Below are 24,879 nucleotides of genomic sequence, written 5' to 3' on the forward strand. Positions count from 1 at the left end.
TTAAAACCTTTTTAGGGTTACTAGGTATGTTATGTAGATTTGCGGAACGAAGGTCATTTTGCGCGCACGTGCACGCACGTGCGTGCGCGTGCAATGCGTAAAATGACCAATATACATGATATAGCTGTAACTTTTATATTTTTTGATGAAATGCTTTGATACTCAGAATATAAGGATATATTAAAAGTGTAGACAAGATGACATGGTCAACATGCACATGCACGCACGTGCGCGCACGCGCAAATCGTAAAATGACCAATTTACTTGATATAGTCGTAACTTTTATATTTTTTGATGAAATGATTTGATACTCAAAATATTTATATATATTAAAAGTGTAGACAAGATGACATGGTCATCATGCACATGCATGCACGTGCGCGCGCGTGCAATGTGTTAAATGACCAATATATTTAATATAGTCGTAATTTTTATATTTTTTGATGAAAAGCTTTGATATTAAGAATATACAGATATATTAAAAGTGTAGACAAGATGATGTGGATATCATGCACATGCGCGCGCGTGCAATGTGTTAAATGACCAATATACTTAATATAGCCGTAACTTTTATATTTTTTATGAAAAGCTTTGATACTAAGAATAAACAGACATATTAAAAGTGTAGACAAGATGGCATGGTCATTATGAACATGCATGCTGGTGCGCGTGTGCGCAATGCTAAGATGACCAGTATACTTGATATAGCCGGAACTTATATATTTTTGATAAAATGTTTTGATACTGAGAATATAAAGATACATTAATAGTATAGATGGGATGACATGGTCATACTGCACATGCATGCACGTGCGCGTGCGTGAAATGCAAAAAACGACAAATATACTTCATTGCCTTATTTAATGAAGCTTACAGAAAATAAAACACCAAAAGGGAGTTGGGGAGCGTTTGGGGAACATCTGTAACGGTCCCCGTTACAATTATAACTAGTTTATTTTATTTTTTTTTAAAAATTTTTTAATTTTATTTTCTATTTTTTTTTTTGGCTCCTGACATTATAATACAATAAAATAGTTTCAATGCAAGGAAAAGATCAGAGGCATTCCGAATATATCGTTCATCTTGCGTTCTCCGTTCGTTCACCGTTCACTTTGCGTTCGCGTTTGCGCTCCGTTCGCGTTCTGCGTTCGCTCACCGTTCAGCGTTCACACATCGTTCACCAAGTTGCGTTCAGCGTTCACACATCGTTCACTCACCGTTCGCTCTGCGTTCGTTCAGCGTTCGTTCACCGTTCGTTCAGCGTTCGCTCACCGTTCAAGTGGGAAAGTAGAACGTTTCAGGGACTGTATATGATAATTTTCTTTGTTTTCTCTACCCAGAACACAGACACGAGGTGAAAAATTACCAGATACAAGAAATCAGTGGTATACATTTCTCTGTTACTTTATTAGTTTTTATTACTGTGTGAAAACACACTGTAATCATCAATATATAGAGTGTCATAGTAGAACATCTCTATCTTACACTGTTTTAATGTTATAACTTATGAATTAGTATTTGTAAGAAAGCAGTGTGGTATACATCATGATTATTCTTTTGTTAATTATAAAGTTTACACACTGGATTGTAAATACAACGTCATAGAATGTCATCTATGAGAATCTGAAAAGTTTTCCAGTATTACACAATTGATGTGGTTTTAATTTCTAATTTATATTTCTGTGTTAGACAGGTTTGATTGAGGACACTTGGAGGCTGCTCATCATTGAGACATAGTAAGCAATCAGCACCCAGTGTCAAGGTATTTAGGTTTATCTGGGACTTAATTCTATTCAATTCTATAAATTCTTTAAACCAAAACATTTTTATATGAGTATTTTATAAAGAGAGCCCTGTTATTGATGTCAATAATTCTAACACAATGTTGTAATTTACAGAGAGATCTCCCTGACTGAGGAAATCAACACGGGATTCTGTTATAAAACCACAGGATAAAGATGAAATAAATGTCTGCTGTCAATGATGTATAGATTAGTGTTACAGAAATCTGTCACAGTGACAGGTGTTAGGGATTGTCGTCACATTACCCGTGTATCACCAGACCGGGTCTGGATCAGTGATTGGAGTAACAATCTCATCTTGACAAACACAGCAGGTGATAAACTACATCATCTGACTGATATAGATAGTGATTATGGAGTACACACAGTGACTAGGGACGGTGATTTAATTTATATAGACAGTCACGGTAACATCAACAAACTGTCTACAGAGAACACAGTACAGACTACATTAATAAAGTACACAGCACCATGGGAACCACGGTGTGTCTACAGCTCCCCCTCCACTGGAGACCTGCTGGTCGGGATGCTTAATACTGATACAGATACAGGCCAGGTAAACCGTTACAATAACACAGGACAACACATACAGACCATACAGTACGACAACAACACAGGTCAGGGACTGTATAGTGATCCTATCTACATCACAGAGAACCGCAATGGAGATGTTATTGTGTCTGACTATATTGCGTATAGCCGTGATGCTGTAGTGGTGACAGATCAGGGAGGTAGACATCGTTTCTCCTACACAGGACCTCAATCAGGATCACGACTGTCACCACGTGGAATCTGTACTGACGCGCTGTCACACATCCTGGTGTGTGATCCTAACACCCACACAGTACAGATGATTGATAAAGACGGACAATTCCTGTCATTGATACAGACATCAGAACACGGGATATACACACCATGGAGCCTGAGTTATGATGACATCACTAACCTTCTCTGGGTGGGATCACGGTACAACAACACAGTGTACATATACAAACTTATCAATGGAGGGGATAATCTGACCGGTAAGTAATACATAAGTATAATTATATGTTTTGTTGTACAATGTTTAGTGTGTACAATATATTATAGTTATTGTTTATGTGTAATTACAAGACATTAAGGAATAATCAAACTGATAGTTTGAAGTGTAATTACATTACATGGTTAATTTAATTATACGTGTAATTACATTACATGGTTAATTTAATTATACCTTGTTGCATTAAGTCACAAGAAATGTTTTTAAGATTAGGATATTAATTGATAAGTTGTAATTAATGACTAATAAGTATATAACTTTCAGATAATATATTTAAGATTTAATTGGGTTATTTCAATATATTTCCATTTCTATTTGTTTTCTCTGTCATAACTCCTTGAAAGTTAGGGGAGTTGATTTCTTGATCATTCTAACGGAATGCAAATTTCGCCAAGCGAAAGGTCAGGAGCTAAGAAGGCCTAATATGCATGTAATTCTCGTGCGGCTGTCTTTGTGTTTGACGTCAGTGGGCGGGGACTATTGAAATTGACATGTGAGGCCTCGTGTAATTTAAATCTGTTAGTCTACATTTTTAAAATCTAAATTTACAATTTTATTTCACAATGAAATGGAAATATAAGGAATCACTGTCTAGTTAGTAGAGTATGCCAGAGACATCAACAATAGTTGGAAATGTAGGATAATTTATGCATAAAACTATCGTTGATGCCCGGGCATACTCTACTAACTAGACAGTGATTCCTTAAATATGTACTTAGTTTAGTTGTTAACTCTGTCGTCTTTAACAAACTACTCCAGATTTTGTACAGATAAGACTTGACATAGCTTCTGTCCTACATCTTGTATAATGTAGTATAGAGTGTTAAGTTCCCTGACTGGTTAATGATTTGTTGTATAACTCTCATTGGTTCTGTCTTTTATTTGGGTGGACATGATTTTATAGTCCTCTGCTTAAGTCAGGAAATGAATACATTGGGTGGTTTGCAGGTTAACTTAATAGGTCACTAAAAATGTCATGAAATGGAAAAAATGATTGTAAAATGGGTGTGGTGTGTATGTGTGTGTGTGTGTGTGGGGGGGGGAATTAGGGGAGTTTGGAGGGGGCAATGTCCTAGTTCTTATCAATAGTTGATATATATATGGTTCTTTCAATACTCCATTCAAACAAAATTCCATCACATTGACTACAAACATTTTGTACAATGTTGACAGTTAGATATAGACACCATTGATATTAACACAGCTCTGTCTAGGAATGTTGTGTATTTCTATAACAGGTGTTCAGTAAATCTACACTGTGTACTGGGTTGACATTTTACATGTATATTACATGGAATTCTTACAGATTAAAAGTGAAACCAAAGTCAGAATTATAGAGTCATATCAGCCTACCTCCCCCCCCCCCCCCCCCAAACACACACAAGAATTTTTTTTCAGGGAAGGGTGGGGGGAGGGTGTTTCACTATATCATGCTACTTAATCATTTTCTTTCAGAACTCTTTAGCTCACCTGAGCTTTTCTGATCACCGTTGTCCGTCGTCCTTCCTTCTAGCTGTCAGTCTGTCTGTAAACTTTTCACATTTTCAACTTCTCAAGAACCACTGGGCCAATTTTAACCAAACTTGGTACAAAGCATCCTTGGGTGCAGGGGGGGGGGGTAAATTGTTGAAATGAAGAGCCAAGCCCCCTTCCAAGGGGAGATAATCAAGAAAAGACAAAAATAGGGTGGGGTCATTAAAATATCTTCTCAAGAACCACTGGGCCAGAAAAGCTGAAACTTAAATGGAAGCATATTGGGGTAGTGTAGATTCTAAATTGTTCAAATCATGACCTCTGGGGGTAGGGCGAACCACAATAGGGAATTCAAGTTTTACATGGAAATATGTCGAAAAAATATTTAAAAATCTTCTTCTCATGAACCACCGGGCCAGAAAGGCTGAAACTTATGTGGAAGCATCCTTTGGAAGTGTAGATTGTTAAGTGTTCAAATCATGACCCCTGGGGGTAGGGCGGGGCTACAATAGGGAATCCAAGGTTTACATTGAAATGTGTAGAAAAAATCTTTAAAAAATCTTCTCAAGAACCACAGGGCCAGAAAAACTGAAACTTATGTGGAAGCATCCTGGGGAAGTGTAGATTCTAAATTGTTTAAATCATGACCCCCAAGGGTATGGCGGGGCCACATTAGGGAATCCAAGTTTTACATTGAAATATGTCAAAAAAATCTTTAAAAATCTTCTCCTCAAGAACCACAGGACTAGAAAAACTGAAACCTATGTGGAAGCATCCTGGGGTAGTGTAGATTTTAAATTGTTCAAATCATGACCCCTGGGGGTAGGGCGTGGCCACAGTAGGGAATCCAAGTGTTACATTGAAATATGTCGAAAAAATCTTTAAAAATCTTCTTCTCTAAAGCCACAGGGCCAGAAAAGTTGAAACTTACGTGGAAGCATTCTGGGGTAGTGTAGATTCTAAATTGTTCAAATCATGACCCCTGGGGGTAGGGTGGGGCCCCAATAAGTACTACAAGGGGGGAAATCAGGTGAAAAACAGCAAGGCCAAAGTTACTCAGGTTAGCATTGTGGCCCTTGGGCCTCTTGTTTAATGTACAAACCTTTTTGTTCTGTATTTGTTATGTTGAAAAGTAAATTTATAACTTCCTCAAGAACCAATGAAAAATAATTTCAATTTTCTTTTAAAATCATGGAAAATAAGGTGTACAATTTCGGGTTGGCTCATATTCAGTGAAATTGAATAGTTCCAAGTATCGTGCTACGTCGACCATAAGAATGATCTAGGGGTCAAAAATATGACATAAATCACTGTTTTCTCTCCTCACCTTTATCATGTTTATTAGTGTCAACTTGTTGTTATAAACATTTTTATGTTCTTGGACAATGGTTTATTGTTATTAAAACTTCTGAAGGTTTGTTAGATTATGCATAGTGAAATTTCTTATTTCATGACTAAAAAAATAATAATGTTTTTTCTGCTACATAAATAGTATTTTCTATATTTGTAGACATTTAGACACAGGAATTTCTTATTTTCTACAAAAGAAATAAATATATTGAAATACCAAAAATGTATGTGAATGATCTATTTTCTATGACTGCATCATTTCACTTTCAAGTTAAAATGAAATTGAAGTAAATGTTTAATTTCATACCTTGTTCTTAGCTCTTGAGGTAAATCATATGACCAAATCAACAAAAATAAACAGATAATATTGTGGAACTCATTTAGAAAAATAAGATTTGAAAATAATAGAATAACATATTTTTTCTGAAATACCTACATCATTACCTTGTGCGTTAACACCAAATTTCAAATTCTGCTTAATGCATGTGTTCTGGATATCTATTCTAAGAACATGTTTTTGTTTAGATCCAGGCAGTGATGATTTAAATAAAGTTGATGAGTTAAAGAAGTTTCTGAGGAAGGAGAAGACAACTGTTTCCCATGCCAGAGGAATACTTGTTGGATGTGCTGAAGCTGGAAAAACAACACTGCTGAAGCAATTACAAGGGCAACTCCAAAATGTCAGCAAAGTTATAAAGTCCACCAGGGGACTGGAAGTCTATCAACATCTCTTCATTGTTAGAGATGGAATTCTGGAAGGTAAAAATAATTTCTGATACATATTCATAGGACAATGACAGACGCAGACCACTTTTCCATCAGAAAAGCCTACTGAGTTTTTGGCTCAGGTGAGCTTGACCTCAAATTTGTGTTTGGCTAAATTTCAAAGAAGGTATTCAAGATATTTATGCCCCCCTTCGAAGAAGGGAGGGCATAGTGCTTTGCTGCTTTCTGTCTGTCGGTCTTTCTGTCTTTTGGTCCACCAACCATTTCCGTTCATTTTCTTAGCAGAGGTTGCACAAACTGAAATGAAATTTTGTATACAGATTAATCATAAGAATATCTAGATCAAGTCCTATGTTAGTATATATGTCGGGGGGGGGGGGGGGGGGAGTGTTTCACAAACATCTCTTGCTTTATCAAACTTCGTATGCTTATATTGGTGAGAGTTATTCAATTGCATCAAGGTTTTTGACCTTGGCCTTTCAATTTACCTTGACCTCATTTTTCTCAATTTGTTAGCTTAGTTTCAAGGAAACAAAGATATTTCATCAAACTTCATATTTTGATACGTATAATGTAGAACTATTGTAGTGCATCAACATTTTTACCTTGACCTTTCCTTTGACCTTGACATCACTTTTCTCAATTTTGTGTTTAACTCAGTTTTAAAGAAATTTTTCCAAATATTTTTTAGCTCACCTGAGCTAGAAGCACAAGTGTGCTTTTCTGATCACATTTTGTCCGTCGTCCATCTGTCTTTCTGTCCGCCCTGTCGTCTGTAAACTTTTCATGTTTTCGACTTCTCCAGAACCGCTGGGCCAATTTGAACCAGACTTGCCACAAAGGATCCTTGGGTGAAGGGGATTCAAATTTGTTCAAATGAAGGGCCACATCCTCTTTCAAGGGGAGATAATTAAGAATTAGTGGAAATTTAATGGAATCTTTTAAAAATCTTCTTCTCAAGAACCACTGGGCCAAAAAAATTGAAACTTATATGAAACCTTCTTTACATAGCATAGATTCGTCATATCATGACCCCCCAGATTTAGGGTGGGGCAAAAATGAGGGATCAAAGTTTTACATAGGAATACATAGGGGAAAAAAATTAAGAACAGTAAAGCCATGTTTAGTCATATTGATATGAAAACATTCTCAGGAAGTTTAGATTCAAGGTTGTTCAAATGATGACCCCCTGGGGTAGGGCCACAATGCACTATCGGAGTTTAACATATGGATGTATACAAAAAATTCTCTGAAATATTTTTCTCAAGAACAGCAAAGCCATGGTTAGTCACATTGATATGGAAGTATCTTGAGGTAGTGTTGATTCAAGTTAGTTCAAAATATGACCCTGAGGGGGTAGGGTGGGGCTAATCTATAAAAATCTTTACACTGGGGGGTAGGGTGGGGTAACAGTAGGGATAAAGGTTTTACATAGGAATATATAATAGAAAAAATCTGCTGATAAAGAGCAACAGGGCCATATTGACTCATGTGAGCATTATGGTCCATGGGCCTCTTGTTATGTAAGCTTATGCACTGATGCATTTTTTGGTGAAAGTTTATCGACAGTGTCCAATTTTTAGCCCACCTGAGCTGAAAGCTCAAGTGAGCTTTTCTGATCACCTGTTGCCCGTTGTCTGTCAGCTGTCCATCCGTCCATCAGTAAACTTTTCATATTTTCAACTTCCTCTTGAAAACCACATGGCCAATTTTAACCAAAGTTGCTACAGAGCATCCTTTGGTGAAGTTGAGTTTAAATTATTAAAATAAAGTGCCGAGCCCCCTTACAAGGAGAGATAATTAAGAGAAGACAAAAATAGGGTGGGTCCTTAAAAAAATTTCTTCTCAAGAATCACTGGGCCAGAAAAGCTGAAACTTATTTGGAAGCATCCTTTATAGTGTAGATTCTAAATTTTTGAAATCTTGACCCCTGGGGTAGGTTGGGGTCACAATAGGGAGTCAAAGTTTTACATTAAAATAAAATGGAAAAATCTTTAAAAATCTTCTTCTCCAGAACCACTGGGCCAGAAAAGCAGAATCTTACGTAGAAGCATAATGGGGTAGTGTAGATTCTAAATTGTTGAATTCATGACCCCCTGGGGTAGGGTGGGGCCACAATAAGTATTACAAGAGTGAAAATCTGGTGAAGATCAGCAGGGCCATAGTTACTCAGATGAGTGTTGTGGCCTCTGTTTGTTTGTTTTTTTTTACCTTGACCTTCTGAATGACTTTACTATTTATTGTGTATTAAACTCAGTTTTAAAGAAACTATTCAAGATATTTTCATCATGTTGATCAAACTTCAAACACTAATATAAATTTTCGCGTTGATTAACTAGTGAATCCTGGACAGGGCATTCATGTCCTATGGACATATTTCTAGCTTCTACAATGTTTGATCTTGAGCAGCCAATCAGAGAGCAAGGAATTATTCAATCGTTTAAAAAAGAATTTTATCAGTAGAGTGTTTGGTGTCAGTCCTCAATTGTGATAAAATAGACAAATGTAATTACTCTATGATGGGTTTTAAAATGAATACATTTACCAAATAACAATATTCTTCTTTTACAGTGACTGATGATGACTCACCATTGAAGACATTTATCAGGATAAACGCTGCAGATTTGAAACCAGACCCGAGCAGTGCAGTTGACATCTCTGATACAAATGTAAAAGAAGACAATTTGGAACTAGGAAGTACTGATAAAAACACTGAAGTTGTTAATAGCCGAGAAGAAAAGAATGTAGAGTTGTCTAGCCCACCAACTAAACGCAAAAAAGAAGAGAATTCAGTAGAAACAATGGCCAGTCTTCTCTCCTCAGAAGCTCCAGCTATGGTGAAAGATGAACTTTTTCAGAAAATCTTGTCTGATAAGGAGAAGTTACCAACAGTAAGCATGCTGGATTTTGCTGGCCAGTTAGCGTATTATGCCTGTCACCAAATTTACGTAACACCAAAAGCCTTCTTCATCCTTGTCTTGGACATGACTAAGAGGTTTGAAGATGTTGTCGATAAAGAGATAGACAATCAAGAAGGATCAGTCTTCTCCGTGTGGACATACAAAGGTATGAAACATGCAATATGTCAGATTTTATTTTTTATAAGGTAAAACCATTATGCAACTTATTGTAGTTTTGTACACCAATGACAAACTTCCAGTTTTCACTTTGTCTAATAGATCGAAATACTCAAAGACACATTCTTTAGGATTTATCTTAAATTGGGATTTATATCAATTGAATTTGGGATGGTGGATCTAATTCTGCAAAGCAAGAGATTATTTGTTTACTGGTAATTCTTGGATTGTCTATAAGTACAAACTTCTACAGTTGTAGTTTAATTTCGATCAGACATGCATCAATTCTGTTGACATTTTCTTCCAAAAATGAATGTGGAGTCATATTCCAGCATTTAGGAGTTGTATGTTAGGGCATAATGTATGACATTATTAGCCCACCTGAGCTGAAGGTTCAAGTGAGCTTTTTTGATCGAAATTTTTCTGTTGTCTCAGTTGTCTGTAATTGTTGTTGTTGTTGTCATCATAAACTTTTTAGGTCACTTGAGTCACTCAGGTACCTATTGCTATCCGTTTCTGTCCGTCAGCGTGCGTCGTGCGATGTGCGTTAACATTTGAACATTTTTAGCTTCTTCTCTGAAACCGCTCAACCAATTTCAACCAAATTTGGCATATAGCATCTATGGGTGAAGGGGAACAAAAATTTTGAATTTCATGGTCCCTGCCCCCCTCGGGTCTGAGGGGTGGGGCTAAAACCACCAAAATTAATGCAATCTTTAAAAATCTTCTTCTTTACTCCTGGACATCAAGCAGTCAAACTGTTGGCATCATTGTAATAAGCATTGAGTCCTCTACCAAAATTGATGGCCCCAGGGTCAGGGGTTTTGGTGCTAGGGCGGGGCTATATAGATCATATAGTGAAAGTGCATTATTTCTTTGAAAATCATCTTCTCTGCTCCTGGGTATTAAATAAACTAACTAAGTATATAGTTATGATGAGTAAGAGTGCCTCCTCCAAAATTGTGAAATTCATGGCCCCAGGATCAGGGATTCTGGTGTTAGGGTGGGGTTCTATTGATTATATAGTGAAAATGCATTAATTCTTTGAAAATCTAATTCTCTGCTCCTGGGTATTAAATAAACTAACTAAGTATATAGTTATAATGAGTAAGAGTGCCTCTTCCAAAATTATGAAATTCATGGCCCCAGGGGCAGGGGTTCTGTTGTTAGGGCGGGGCTCTATAGATTATATAGTGAAAAAGCATTAATTCTTTGAAAATCTTCTTCTCTGCTCCTTGGTATTAAATTCAGTAACTAAGTACATAGTTATGATGAGCAAGAGTGCCTCTTTCAAAATTGTGAATTTCATGGCCCCAGGGTCAGGGGTTCTGGTGTTAGGGCGGGACTCTATTGATTATATAGTGAAAATGCATTAATTCATTGAAAATCTCCTTCTCTGCTCCTGGGTATTAGATAAACTAACTAAGTACATAGTTATGATGAGCAAGAGTGCCTCTTCCAAAATTATGAATTTCATGGCCCCTGGGTCAGGTGTTCTGGTGTTAGGGTGGGGCTCTATTGATTATATAGTGAAAAAGCATTAATTCTTTGAAAATCTTCTTCTCTACTCCTGGGTATTATTGAAACACATTAAATACATAGTTATGATAATCAAGGATGCCTCTTCCAAAATTGTGAAATTCGTGGCCCCTGGATCAGGGGTTCTGGTGTTAGGGTGGAGCTCTATTGATAATAAAGTGAAAATGTTTTAATTCTTTAAAAATCTTTTTCTCTGCACCTGGGTATTATTTAAACAAACAAAGTACATTGTTATGATAAGCAAGGATGCCTCTTCCAAAATTGTGAAATTCATGGCCCTGGGGACAGGAGTTCTGGTGCTAGGGCTGGGCTATATAGATCCTATAGTGAAGGTGAATTATTTCTTTGAAAATCTTCTTCTCTGCCCCTGGGTATTGTTTAAACAGACTGAGTACATTGTTATGGTATGCAAGGATGCCTCTTCCAAAATTGTGAATTTTATGACCCCAGGTTTAAGGGTTCTGGTGAGGAGGGGGGGGGGGCTTCTATTGATTATAAAGTGAAAAAGCAAAATTTCTTTGAAAATATTCTTTTCTGCTTCTGGTTAAAAAAGCAAAGAAGCTAACTGTATAGTTATGATGAGCAGGAGTGCTTCTTTCAGAGTAGTGAATTTCATGACCCCTGGGTCAGATGTGCTGGTGTGAGGGTGGGGCTCTTGATAATATAGCGAAAATGCATTAATTCTATTAAATAATCCTGTTTGCTCCTTAGTGTTAAGCAGATAAGCAAAGTGATTAGTTAAGATGAGCAAACTTATGGTCCCGGGGTCGGAAGCTCTGGTGTTTTGTTTTTTTTTTTTTTTTTGGGGGGGGGGGGGGGGGCTCTATAGATAATATAGTGAATCTGTAGTAAAAATGCATCATTTCTTTAAAAATCTTCTCCGCACCTGGGCATATCTGAGGCAAATAGAGTAAAAAATTTTATAAGGAAGGGAATTTTTACCAGATTTTTGAACATCTGGACCATTTGGTCAAGTGTTCTGGCCATGGCCAGGGCTCTATTACATGTAGTTTGTATTCTACTGAGAGGAGTTATTCCCCTTTGCCATTTACTTTTGATAATTTATCACTGTAAATAATGTACTTGAAAGGTAAATAGAATATGAGAATTATGCAAAAACTTTTATTGTATAATACAAAAAGTACTTTCATTGTTTTGATGATCAGATAGACTTGTAGGTAGTAGATAAATAAAAATGAGACAAAAATAACTTGTCTTATCAAATGTTCATCAAAAACCAAGAGAGGCCAATGTAAGAGATTTCAACTAGGGATTAAAATAGTACAGAAGCATTGATAATTTGTTTATATACTGTATGGTGATAGTGATAAATGGGGAACAGATTAGAACCTAATTTATGAACTGTTTATGAATATTAAGACCAATTATTTTGTCGATCATGATCACCCTATTTTTTTTTCTTTTGGGCAACAAAGCTTCACCTTTCAGTTCATTTTATACTCTATGCATAATGCAAATTATTGTATCATACTCAGGTGACCGTTAAGGCCCTTGGGCCTCTTGTTACAATTTCATCTTCCTCTCAAGAACCACCGAGCCAATTTCAACCAAACTTGCCAAAAAGTGTCTGTGAGTCAAGGGGATTCAAAGTTGTTCAAATGAAGGGCCTTGTCTTCTTCCAAAGGGAGATAATTACAAATTAATAAAGGGATACAAAGTTGTTCAAATGAAGGGCCTTGTCTTCTTCCAAGGGAGATAATTATAAATTAATAAAGATTTATGGCACTTTTTAAAAATCTTCTCCAGAACCACTTAGCCAGGAAAGATGAAACTTATGTGGAAGTATCCTCGGGAAGTGATGTAGATTCAAGTTTGTTCATATCATGACCCCCAGGGTAGGAAGGGGGCACAATGGACAATCATTTTTTTTTACATAGGAAAAATCTTCAACAATCTTCTACACTAGAACCTTTGGGCCAGAAAATTATGTGGAAACATTCTCACTAGGGTAGATTCAAGTGTGTTCAAATCATGATCCCCATGGGTAGGGTGGGTCCACAATGGGCAATCAAGATTTTACATCTATAGGAATATGTACGAAAATCTTCTACACCAGAACCACTGGGTCAAGAAAGATGAAACTTAGGTGGAAACATCTTCAGGTAGTTTAGATTAAGGTTTGGTCAAATCATAACCCCCCGGGGTAGGGCGGGGCCACAATGGACAATCAAAGTTTTACATAGGAATACAATAGAAAACTCTTTAAAATCTTCTTCTCAAGAACAGCATAGCCATGATTGGTCATATTTAAATGTAGTGTAGATTCAAGTTTGTTCAAATCATAACAACGAGGGGTCGGGTGGGGCCACCATGGGCGATCAAAGTTTTGCAAAGGGATATATAGGAGAAACTCTTAAAAAATCTTCTTCTCAAGATCTTCTCAAGAACAGCAAAGTCATGACTAGACAAATTTAAATGGAAGAATCCCCAGCTAGTGAAGAATCAAGTTTGTTCAAAACATGACCCTCGGGGTTAGGGTGGGGCCACATTGGATGATAAATTTTTTTCTTAAGAATACATAGGAAAGATCTTTAAAATTCTTCTCAAGGACAACATAGCCATAATTGATCATAATGATATAAAAGCATCATGTAATGTAGTTTCAAATTTGTTTAATAATGAACACCCTCCCAGTAGAATAGAGGGACCATAACAGGGGATGATAGTTATACAAAGGAATACAAGTATCAAGGAGATATCTGTAAAAAAGTGTTCTTAAAAACAGCAAAGCCATTATGTGTGATATTATTTCAAGCATCCTTAGGAAGTGCAGATTAAAGTTAGTTCAAATCATATCCCAACCCCTTTTATATTTAAACTGTTAAATACTGAACTGATTTCGCCTTTTTTCAAGCCACGGTTCTCAGGTGAACAATGTGACCCCTGGGCTCCTTGTTGTTCACACTCTTTTTTAGATCAGATGAGTTTACTCATGTGACCTATTGCTATCTGTTTTCATCCGTCGTTGTGCGTCGTCCCTCGTGCGTTAACATTTAAACATTTTTAGCTTCTTCTCTGAAACCGCTGAACCAATTTCAACCAATTTTGGCACATAGCATCAATAGGTAAAAAGGAACAAAATTTATGAAATTCATGGCCCCTGCCTGCCTGAGGCCTGAGATGTGTGGTTAGTAGCATCAAAATTAGTGCAATCTTTAAAAATCTTCTTCTTTACTCCTAGACATCAAGCAGCCAAACTGTTAGCATGATTGTAATAAGCATTAAACCCTCTTCCAAAATTGTGAAATTCTTGGCCCCAGAGACAGGGGTTCTGGTGCTCGGGTGTTGCTCTGTTGAATATATAGTGAAAATGCATTATTTCTTAAAAAATATTTTTCTTTGCTCCTGGGTATTAAGCAAACAAACTAAATGCATAGTTATGATGAGCAAAGGTGCCTCTTCCAAAATTGTGAATTTCATAGACCCTATGTCAGGATTTCTGATGTTAAGGCAGGGCTCTAATGATTATATAGTGAAAGGCATTAGTTCTTTGAAAACCTTCTCCTCTGCTCCTGGGTATTAAATCAATAACTATATACATAGTTATGATGAGGAAGGGTGCCTCTTCCAAAATTGTGAATTTCATGGTCCCTGGGTCAGAGGTTTTGGTGTTAGGGTGGGGCTCTATTGATTATATAGTGAAAATGTGTTCATTCTTTGAAAATCTTCTCCTCTGCTCCTGGGTATTATGCCGATGATCTAAATGTATAGTTATAATGAGCAAGGGTGCTTATTTTATAATTATGAATTTCAAGACCCTTGGATCGGGGTACCAGGGGTGGGGGGTATGATTATATACTGAAAATGAATTAATGCTTTGAAATTTCTTCTTTGGTATTAATCAAACATTTATGAAGAGGAAGGGTGCCTTTCCAATACTGTGAAATGTATGGCCCCAGGTGCAGGGTTCCTGTGGAGTGGGGTACTACTGATTATATAGTGGAAAATGCATTTTTCTTTCTTCCTTTGCTCTGCCTCTGGGTATTAAGTAATCAATTAAAGCATGCTAAGTTTATAGTTATGATGAGCAATGGTGGCTCTTTCAAAATTGTGAACTTCATTGCCTCTTGTTTAAATTCAATTGTAGTATGCGCTAACACAAAAAATCACTGCTCAATGGCCCTGAGTGCCTAGTTTAGGTCTAAATTTGCAGCCGTCCAGACAGTGGTGGCGTCTCCATATGAGTGAAAAATTCTCGAGAGGGAAGTAAACATCAACAAACAAACAAATGATATGCCAAGTTCTCATTCCTATATTATATCAATGAAAGAGATTTCATGCAACATGAAAAGTTCAAAATGTGGAGAATTTAGAATCTACGTTAGTCACTACCTCAGGAAACTTTCAAACAATTTTCATTTCTCTGGAACAATGACTCTAGTTTTACCTTTATTATTTCCCCCTTGAAAGGTTACTTTGCCCTTTTTTGAAAAAAAAAAATCTTTACCAAAGGATGCTTTTTGCAAACTTAGTTAATATTTGCTCAGTGGTACTAAAGGAGTTGAAAACGTTAAAATTTTAATGAGGGACAGACAGATAGACAGATAGACCGATAGACAGATAGACCGATAGACAGATAGACCGATAGACAGATGTATAGACGTGCCTTTTTTTCTAGTACATGTATGATGCTATATTTATTCGTTTAGACTTCTCTTTTTTTTTCTTTTAGACTACTTGAAGTTTTGGATTACTTCAATCAAGACATTTGGAGGCAGAAAGGCACCACTGTTTCTTGTTGCCACACACACGGAAACAAAATCTACAGATGTAAGTTTTCAGGCTTATAGAAATGTGAAGTAGAAAAAAAAATAGATTCACATATCTAGAGAATGCACAAGTACAGCTATACTTCAAGAATACAAAAGAAAAGATTTTAAGCCTATAAGGGTATAAGATTGGTTTTAATCTTTACAAAATGAATTGGTTTCTATTCAGGTTTCCTGACATAATATAGGTCCTAATTTTTTGTTTTAAATCTTGCCCCCTTGGGGTGGAATGAGGCCGCAAAAGGGCTTCAAAGTTTTACATAGAATTTATACATGAAAACTTTCTTATAGTTAACATGGTTCAGGGTCCTCCACACACCCCCAGCTTATATTCTTATATTACTGAGCATTACTTATAACAGGCATATCTACAGTACAGGCCATGGGAAAACACACTGTGTGAAATGCTCGGTGTTACACTGTGTAGCACAGTGTGTGTGGATTTGAATTACACAGATAGGCACACTGTGCCGCACCGTATCTAGAAAAATCCCAGCTAATGCACCCCGTGTTGCACTGTGCCCAGAAAATTCCCTCTGTACTGCACCGTGTCCATATTACAGAGAAAATCGTTTGGTTCTGATAAAATATTTTAAGATTTTAAAACAATTATCACATTGATTTTTATGTAAAATTATCGTTTGCTAATCTAGAAGACATTGACATATGCTCTCAATCGTATTAATGATACATGTAGTCGGATTAAATATTAGTACCAAAAAAAGTAAATGGAGTTGAATTTACCGTGCGCCCAGAAGTTCATATTTCGTAAAATTATTTAGTTACTTTTTAAAATTATTACTTGGATTGAAATTTGTAATGTCTGAAGAATTTAATCCCACGTGCTCACATAACAAAGAAATAGCATGATCCATTGAGCTGCATTTGTGTTACATGTGTGTCCTCTACAAAAATTTAGACTTTTTCACTTTAAATTTGTATATGACAAATCGTCAGTCTAAATTTTTGTATAGGACATGTGGGTATACGATCCGAGCAGTATTTGTTTTAGTATTCAGTCCAAGCATTTATATTCCAGAGTAAAGCAAATTTATTTTGTTAATCTTATATTATTCTGAATTTATAAGCGAGAATCGAGAGCAAAAACACGAAATTCCTGTGTACAATAATATGCGTATTTCTCGTAACAGAATAAATTCTGTACATAAACTACATGTAGTATAAATTATATTTTAGAAATCATTTCAGTGTAAGTATTCAATACGTTTTTTCCTTAATTACAAAGTATGTAAAGAAACAATGTCCGAGAGAGAGAAAGGAGAGAGAGATGTTCTTAACCCCCTTGCGCATAAATCTGTAAAAAAAAAAAAAAAAAAAAAAAAAAAAAAAAAAATCATTTAATTCTTCGAAGCGTATTTCTCGGAACACACGATTTTTTCTTTTTATTAACGAGTATTTATGTTTAAAATCCCTTCAGTGTAAATATTGTATTTCTTTTTAATTGAAAAGTGTGTAAAGAAACAATGTCAGAGAGAGAGAGAGAGATAGAGAGAGAGAAAGAGAGTTTAACCCCCTTTCACATAAGTGTAAAAAAAATTCTTTGTTTTATTTATTAATAAATTACCAATGTCACAATGAGCCATTCTATAATAATATTTAAATTCCGTAATATTGTTTCATAGTCAACCTAGTTACAACGTGTACAATCAATTTATTCTACTTTACACACGAAATCCTCGTGCTATACCTGTAAATCAAAATCGCACGACGCTATTGGCCCAAAAAGTCTGTTTACGCGGAAAGTCTTCTGATTTTAAACATTCCTATGGTCAGTTCTGAGTTAACACCTTTCTTTAAAAATATATTGGGACACAGCCGGAGGACCAGGGGGCGCTCTGTGTTTATCACACCTTTCAAATTCTTTCGTCCTTGACCACATCAAATGTATGACACACTCAACTGACTTCCAGCCAAATTCAACTACCGGGTTACCCCGCCCCACGTGTACTTTGACTTGATTGCAAACTTACTTTGTAAATTATTCTTTTTCAGACATATTAACATTTTCAGACATATTAACATGTAACATGTTAGGTTGTGGTTGTTCTATTTCACAATAACGTAACATATTAAAAAAATCTACAGACTATCGATTAATTTAGAAGGGGGGGGGGGTAACAAACTACTAGCTCGTAAGAGGCCAGGGATTTTATTAACTACAGAATTTTTTCTTCTCTAAAACCATGATAATAACTTTACATAGACTTTGACCATAAGAGAAGCTTTTTTTTTTTTTTTATACAAATGTACCTGTAAAAACTGACCAGGAATTAAAATATAATTTATATTGATTTCTTAAAAAATCAATTTATTCATAAGTTTTAAGATATTTTTCCCTATCAAGTTTTCATAAATAGCACAAAAAATTTGTTTCTTCCGGGCATATATTATTAAGTTCACAAAATTACCACAAAAGCTGAATTTTATCAATCATCATATTTTTTAAAGAAAGGACTATGTTCTGTAGTGGCCATTATCTGCCCCCAAAATAAAACTTTGATGGAGAACTCTTTAATTATGTTCTTAACCAGGTGGATATTTGCAGACTTGAAAGCATTAAATATTTTTATCAACTATGACATCATTAGTTAGATATGACGTCAATAAAATGACGTAAATTCCAAATTTCAATGATTTTGAGAGAAAATAGTGTATTTTACGTCAGTATTTTGATTGGAAATTATCGAGCGCAGGTCTGCTCAGACTAGATCTTTTGATATAATGTGTAGAATGATAATATTAATGAAATATGTGAATATGGTACATGAGCAAGCCTGCGCTCTATAAATACTATAGTCAAAATTGAACAAACTCTGTGCATTTTGGCCTCTATTTTAAAAATAACGGAAATCCAAATAGTTTGTGACGTCACAGAGACAAGAAAAGCCAACTAATTTTTCCAATTTCATGATATATTGTCTCAATTTGGATTATTTTACACAATATATGCACTTTTTCTCATTTCAAGGGATTTTCAAAATTTGACTATTATGGGGGCAGGAATACGCCCTTACCATATATAGTTCTTTATAAAAGTTACAAAAATAAATAAATCACTTTTTCTCTAAAATACAAAGAGAAAAAATTAGAAAAGACTTCTGATTGTACAGAAGAACCTCTAATGAATTAAATTTCAATAAGAAGTTGAATCTATAAAAGTAATTGATGAAGAAAACTTTGAAATAGAAGTTCCTTTTTAGAGTTTTTATCCTGTAGCCCAGGTCTCAAAAACTTTGGTTAGCATCAGCATTCGTCATGATACCAAAGTTACTCATTATTGGTTACTGAACAGGACAGATATAAATGAGCAAAACTAAAAATGAACACTATTTATCAATAATAATAAACACACAATGAGATAGGTATTATTGAAATGCACAGATCAGTGTGCAAAGGTATTAACTAAATACAACAGACTTTGTTGACAATATCTCAGTGGGTTGATTAACCTGAAAGTATAAATAAACTAAATTGTGTTCACGTAGATAAACTTAATATTTACGAATTATTATGCTACAAAAACACAAAGGTATGCCATTCTTTTATTGAAAATATTCACATTTTTCTTTCAGTCACGCCGTGATCATGCCATGTGTTAATTGTTTATGAATATGGTGTCACTCAGTTAACCATGTTTACTGCGTACTTTTCCCTTGACAAAACATTCATCTCTAAAGCGTTTATAAGACTCTCTTACAGGCGGTGCCAATCAAAACGTCAGTGCACAAACTATATAAAACCGGAAGTAAAAGTATTTTTCTCGACATACGTCACAAGTCACAGGGTGTGGAGGACCCTTAGAATGGTGATTCTAAATTGTTTGAATCATGGCCCAAGGGATTAGATGAGACCACAATGGGGAAGTTTTACATTGGACTATATAAGAAAACATTTAAGAAACCATCTGGTTAAAACTATAATACATGTATACAGAAAAATAATGTTCTTCTGTTCATGTATAAGGTCATGTTAGTCATATTGATATTAAAAAAAATACAATGTTGTGTGGAATCAGAGATCCCATTGAATTCAGATTGGGCCATAACATGAGGTCATAATATAAAAATCTCAGTCTTCTTGAGAAGAGCAAGGCTAAGTTGCTCAGGTTAGCTTTGTGGCCCAAGAGCCTCTTGTATTTTTGTTCTTGTCATTGCAAACCTTTTCATAGATGACTAAAATGCAGCATAATGATTAGTTAATTATAGTCTCGAAAGGTTATTTGATAACTTTCTTTCCTTTTTATTGTAATGGTAGTGTCAAGTCTTGATATGCTTTTATGAAGAACACTTCTTGAAAATGATAAAGATATATCATTGGTGTAATGATCTAAATTTGAATTCAGTTGTTCTGATATGCTACAACTTAACAGCTCATTTTTATTACTGTAGATTTTGTATATGATAACAACCAATTGCAGCTCTTTGAATTCCTTTAAAGAGTACATGTAACACAAAGTGATCGAATTTTTGTCCCCTCAGAGCTATAGTTCCAGTTAATTATACTTGTAACATTGAGGATTAACGATGAGCATACCATGTCAAGAAAGGACATGTCTTTAAGATAACTTAATTAGCATTGATAAAAAAATTAGATAATGTTTAAAAAGGCAAGAACTGGGAAAACGTAAAACTGTAAATATGTAGTACCAGGTGGATTCAAACCATGTCTGTAAAAAGTAACATCATTAATGAGGGTTAGTGGTCTAACCATGCAAATATTAACCAGGTTATCAAAATGAGGTTTTCTTATTTTTTGAGTGTTTCTATTGTGAATTTTGAAAAATTCAAATAAATTTAAAGTTTCTTAGAGTTTTCAGTATAGGAAGGCATTGTATACACATAGCATACAAAAATTTTAACTAAAATCTTTCCATTCAGAGAAGCTACATTTTGACGGCCTTACATCCAAAGTGTCACAGTGTGGATGGCGGCTTCCCAAAATTACAATACAATTTTATAAAAATAGTTTTTATTTACAATATATACATATATATCTGCATGGCTTAATGGCTCAATGGCTTAATGTCTTTATGGCTTTATGGGACTTATAATATAAATTAAAGTTAGATACAGACATAATATACGGTAATATACTTTGTTCATACTTATACAATTTCCTGTACATCCACTTAGGTGCATTTTACTGCATTATACATATATTAAGTTGCATTTTACTGCCCTGTACGTATACTTCATTACTTCAATTATTTACTTTACTTTACAGAACTTTTACGTTCACACATAGACTAAGTGTACTACTTGTAGACAATAACTTTACTTTAAGACGAATTCTATACGCCATACTTTGTACATGCAACACTATGTCTACATTATACATATACTCATACACTTATACTTTTACTTATAATATATATACATTACATGAGCAAATACTACTTTGAATCTAACTAACAAATGAAAATATAGAACAAACTTCTGTGGCCATTTCAGCAATAAAAACCGTCAATAAACCATTTAACTAATAATAATAAATAAAATACACTTACCCAGAATAGGTGGACCTCTGGTCATTAAATATTAAGCAATTATTTGAACATACAGGGGAAAAACTTGAGCTGTCTTACAACACGACTGCTCTGGTCAGTTGCTACGCCCAGTCTGAATAGCACGGGATTTAAATCGCCAAGTAAAACCTGCTGAACAAGCTTAAAAGGATGGAGAACATATTGAGCAATAAATATTAGTTATACAGTAATCTGATAAAAATGTATGGAAACAATTTTGGGCATGAATTGTGACACAAAGTGATATTGTTTTATTCTACAATGGATACCAGATCTACAGTTTTATCTGTAATCAGTTTAAACTAATTACCAATTTTAATTCCAAAATACATGAACTCAGGATTTTCAAATATCAACACACAATTTAGCATTTAGAGTATTAAAAATCATGGCACACAATCATATATTAATATTTCCATGCTTGCTTTGTTTACTTCTTCAGGAAATAGAGAAGTATCTTGAGGAGTTTTGGAATGCTGTACCAGACGAGGACAGAGATTGGTTAAGTGAGTCTCTGAATGATCGGGAATATGCAGTAGGTCTGAGGGAACTTAATGATAATACCAAGGAAATGCTGGAGTCAATGAAAAAGTCCATAGTGGAACTATTTACAAATGAGAACAACACAAAAATCGAATTGCCTTCTTCATGGGCTTTAATGGAGCAGTTATTATATGAAGGAGACTGGAAGGTTTTGTCCCTGAGTGAAATCTGGAAGCTCAACTCATCTCTTCCTGATGAATACCAAATCAAAAGTGTTGAGGAAATGTCAAAATTTTTAAAGTGCTTCCATGACAATGGCCTTCTTTTGTATTTTGAAGAAGAGAAACTGAGGGAACATGCAGTACTAGACATTCAGTGGTTTGCTAATGCTTTCAGTAAGGTAATTGCTGATGAAAACCACATCAATAAAGATTGTAAAAGGAAATTAATCAAAGAGTGGAAATCCTTCAACAAAACAGGGGAACTTAAAGATAAAGTGATAGATGCTTTGTGGAAAGATGAACCCTCGTACTTGAAACACAAAAGTGAAATTATGCCATACATGGAGAAACTTCAAATGCTGGTACCTTTGAATGCATTTGAGGCTGTGTCAGAAGGTGGAATGTCATGGTATGTCCCATGTATGAACAAAAAGCAGTTTAAAGCTGACTTTTGTGAAGATAAATGGGAATGCTCATCCATTTTGTGTTATCGATTCACTTCCTTTGCCATGTTTGTGTTCTACAGACTGGTAGCATTTTGCATGAGTTTTCTAAGATGGAGTGTTGCAAAAGATGAAGATAATGAAGGAAGTCTATGTCTCTATCAAACAGCGGCAGTGTTTGATCACAAGGCACACACTGTTGTTGTTGGCATATGCAATGATGATATTCAGTTGCAAGTGTTCAGAATCAAACCATTAACTGTAGACAAAGAAGTATCAAATGAAATTGGAAATTCCGTTGATAAAACAATAGAAAAACTGACAGAAACATTTATTGACACAAAAATATTCCACAGAGGATACAAATGTCAAAACATTATTTGTAATGAGAAAGATCTATCTTTCACCCTTGCAAGTGAGCTCTCCAAAATCAAGGCTAAAGAAATTCAGTGCAAGTGTAAACTTCGGGAGAAACATGTGATAAATGTACAAAGAACTCTAGGATTCTGGGAAAAGGTAACAATTACTAATCTTTATATCCACAGGCAAACAAAAAAAAAAATGAAGAACAATTAGAGGTTGACCTTTAACTCTAAGGTTACTTATGACCTGAGGGTGCATCATGATTTGGAGATGTTTTAGGTCATTTGGTCAGTAACATTAAAAAAAGTAAAATTCATGTCCATAATTTTTAATGGAGAAATATAGTAAGCTATACTTCATTCTTAGATTGCAGATAATCTAAGGATAAATAATGATATTGATTAAGGCCCCAAGTCTCTTAGCAAACTATATTTTAGGTAACAAGTCTCTCAAACCTGTTGCTATTTGCCTTTGTAGATCACTAAGCATTGTCTGTGAACTTTTGAACATGTTCAGCCTCTTTTCAAGAACTGCTGAACCAGTTTTGGTAGATTACATGTATGGATAGAAAGGAACAAAAATTTGTGAAATCCAGAGGTTGTATCCGATAAAATTGATTCAGTTTTCAAAAATTGTGTGTTCTTCTTGACATCTTAGTCATGTTAATAATAGGAAAACTGTTAGCATGATTATAATATGCAGTGAAATTTTTGCAAAGGTTGTTACATTCATTGCATATTTGTTCAAATAAATATCTTCTTTACTGATGTACACCCAGTAGATGAACTGTTTACATGAATCAATTGAGTTTTCAATCTTTTACCAAAATTATGCAATTAACGGTCCATTGTCTCATGGCTTAGGTCCCAGGGTTTTATAGACTCTGAGCACAACTTGTTTCTTTCAAAATAAATCTTTCATTTCACCTTACTCCTAATGTTCCAAATTAATCATGTTAATGTGATGGTCACCAACTCAGTGGTATCTAGTGGTAAATTAAAATCTTATTAACCTAATTTTCCTTACTTGACCTACAACAGGGCCGTTTTAGATGGTCATCATGTAATTTTAAATACTTTTACAAACTCTACTAAGTCTAGGTTTAGCTTTGCTAAATACATTTGGAATAATCAAATGAACTAAGATTGATTCTGTTTCAAACAACGTTGGCTATTTCCAGCATTTAGTTTTTAGTTTAAGATGGGTTCATCACTATAACTATGGTTTGTTTCAGAGAGAGGCGAGTGATTCCAGTACTCCTGGGGCCTCTGGACAAAACCTAGGAGGCCGATCAAGATTTGCAAAACTTGGAATGGCTACAAACGATGTCTTAAATAAGGCATACAGAGATATTCTAGAATCAGAAATTCCCCCATCTGATATTGAGAACAAGGTGAATTTATTATCAAACAAAAAGAGGATGAATCTGAAGCTGAACCCAGATCAAGAAGATCTTTTGAAAAAAGCAAAAAATTCTAGATATGTGGAATTTGATATTTCATTAACTTACAAGATGATAAGAAACATTTGTTCAACGATCTCTAAACCAACAAAAGGAAAGTGGGGAGAAGAGCCTGCAGCAGGAGAGGTGACAGTGGGTGACGATATCGAGAGAATTAGGTTAATACGAAATAAATTGACTGCACACGTGAATTCAGCCACCACCCCTCAGACAGAATTCGATGACACCTGGTCAACGATGTCAGATATCTGCCAAAGATTGGAAACCTTCACTGGGAAGAAATACTTGGATGATCTTAATTCCATTAAAAAACTGATCTTAAGAAGAGAAGATGAGGATGCTATTATAAAAAATGTCAAAATGCAAGAAATTTGGGAAAGAATCAAATCAAATATACAAGAATTTGAAACAGTGTTCAAGCCTAACGAAGGTGCTACAAATTAGGAGCTAGTAAAATGCAATGTAGAATACTAAAGAATCATTTGTAACCTAAATTCAAACTGTAAACAATTAATTTTTATAAACTTTGTAGAATTGTATGAGGGAGTTAGCCCCCCAACGTCGAC

General features: G+C 35.2%; 1 protein-coding gene across 1 annotated transcript; it reads left to right on the forward strand.

Moving 5' to 3' along the window:
* The first annotated feature begins 1,902 nt into the window (after positions 1 to 1,902).
* On the forward strand, positions 1,903 to 24,790 carry LOC133195452 (uncharacterized). Its single transcript, XM_061331290.1, has 6 exons — positions 1,903 to 2,824; positions 6,190 to 6,423; positions 8,962 to 9,456; positions 15,700 to 15,797; positions 21,784 to 23,004; positions 24,086 to 24,790. The coding sequence occupies exons 1-6, from the start codon at positions 1,981 to 1,983 to the stop codon at positions 24,755 to 24,757; spliced, it is 3,564 nt and encodes a 1,187-aa protein (XP_061187274.1). The 5' UTR covers positions 1,903 to 1,980; the 3' UTR covers positions 24,758 to 24,790.
* Positions 24,791 to 24,879: the final 89 nt, after the last annotated feature.

The sequence above is a fragment of the Saccostrea echinata genome, unplaced genomic scaffold (genome assembly GCF_033153115.1).
Source record: "Saccostrea echinata isolate AGI-Se365-2 ecotype Australia unplaced genomic scaffold, CSIRO_AGI_Sech_v1 ptg000029l, whole genome shotgun sequence".
NCBI lineage: Eukaryota > Metazoa > Mollusca > Bivalvia > Ostreida > Ostreidae > Saccostrea > Saccostrea echinata.

Excerpts from the sequence above, each read along its gene's own strand:
- LOC133195452 (XM_061331290.1), top strand. The coding sequence starts at position 1,981 with ATGATGTATAGATTAGTGTTACAGAAATCTGTCACAGTGACAGGTGTT. Across the intron at positions 6,424-8,961 it reads TAGAGATGGAATTCTGGAAG|TGACTGATGATGACTCACCA; the intron begins GTAAAAATAATT and ends CTTCTTTTACAG. Across the intron at positions 23,005-24,085 it reads CTCTAGGATTCTGGGAAAAG|AGAGAGGCGAGTGATTCCAG; the intron begins GTAACAATTACT and ends GGTTTGTTTCAG.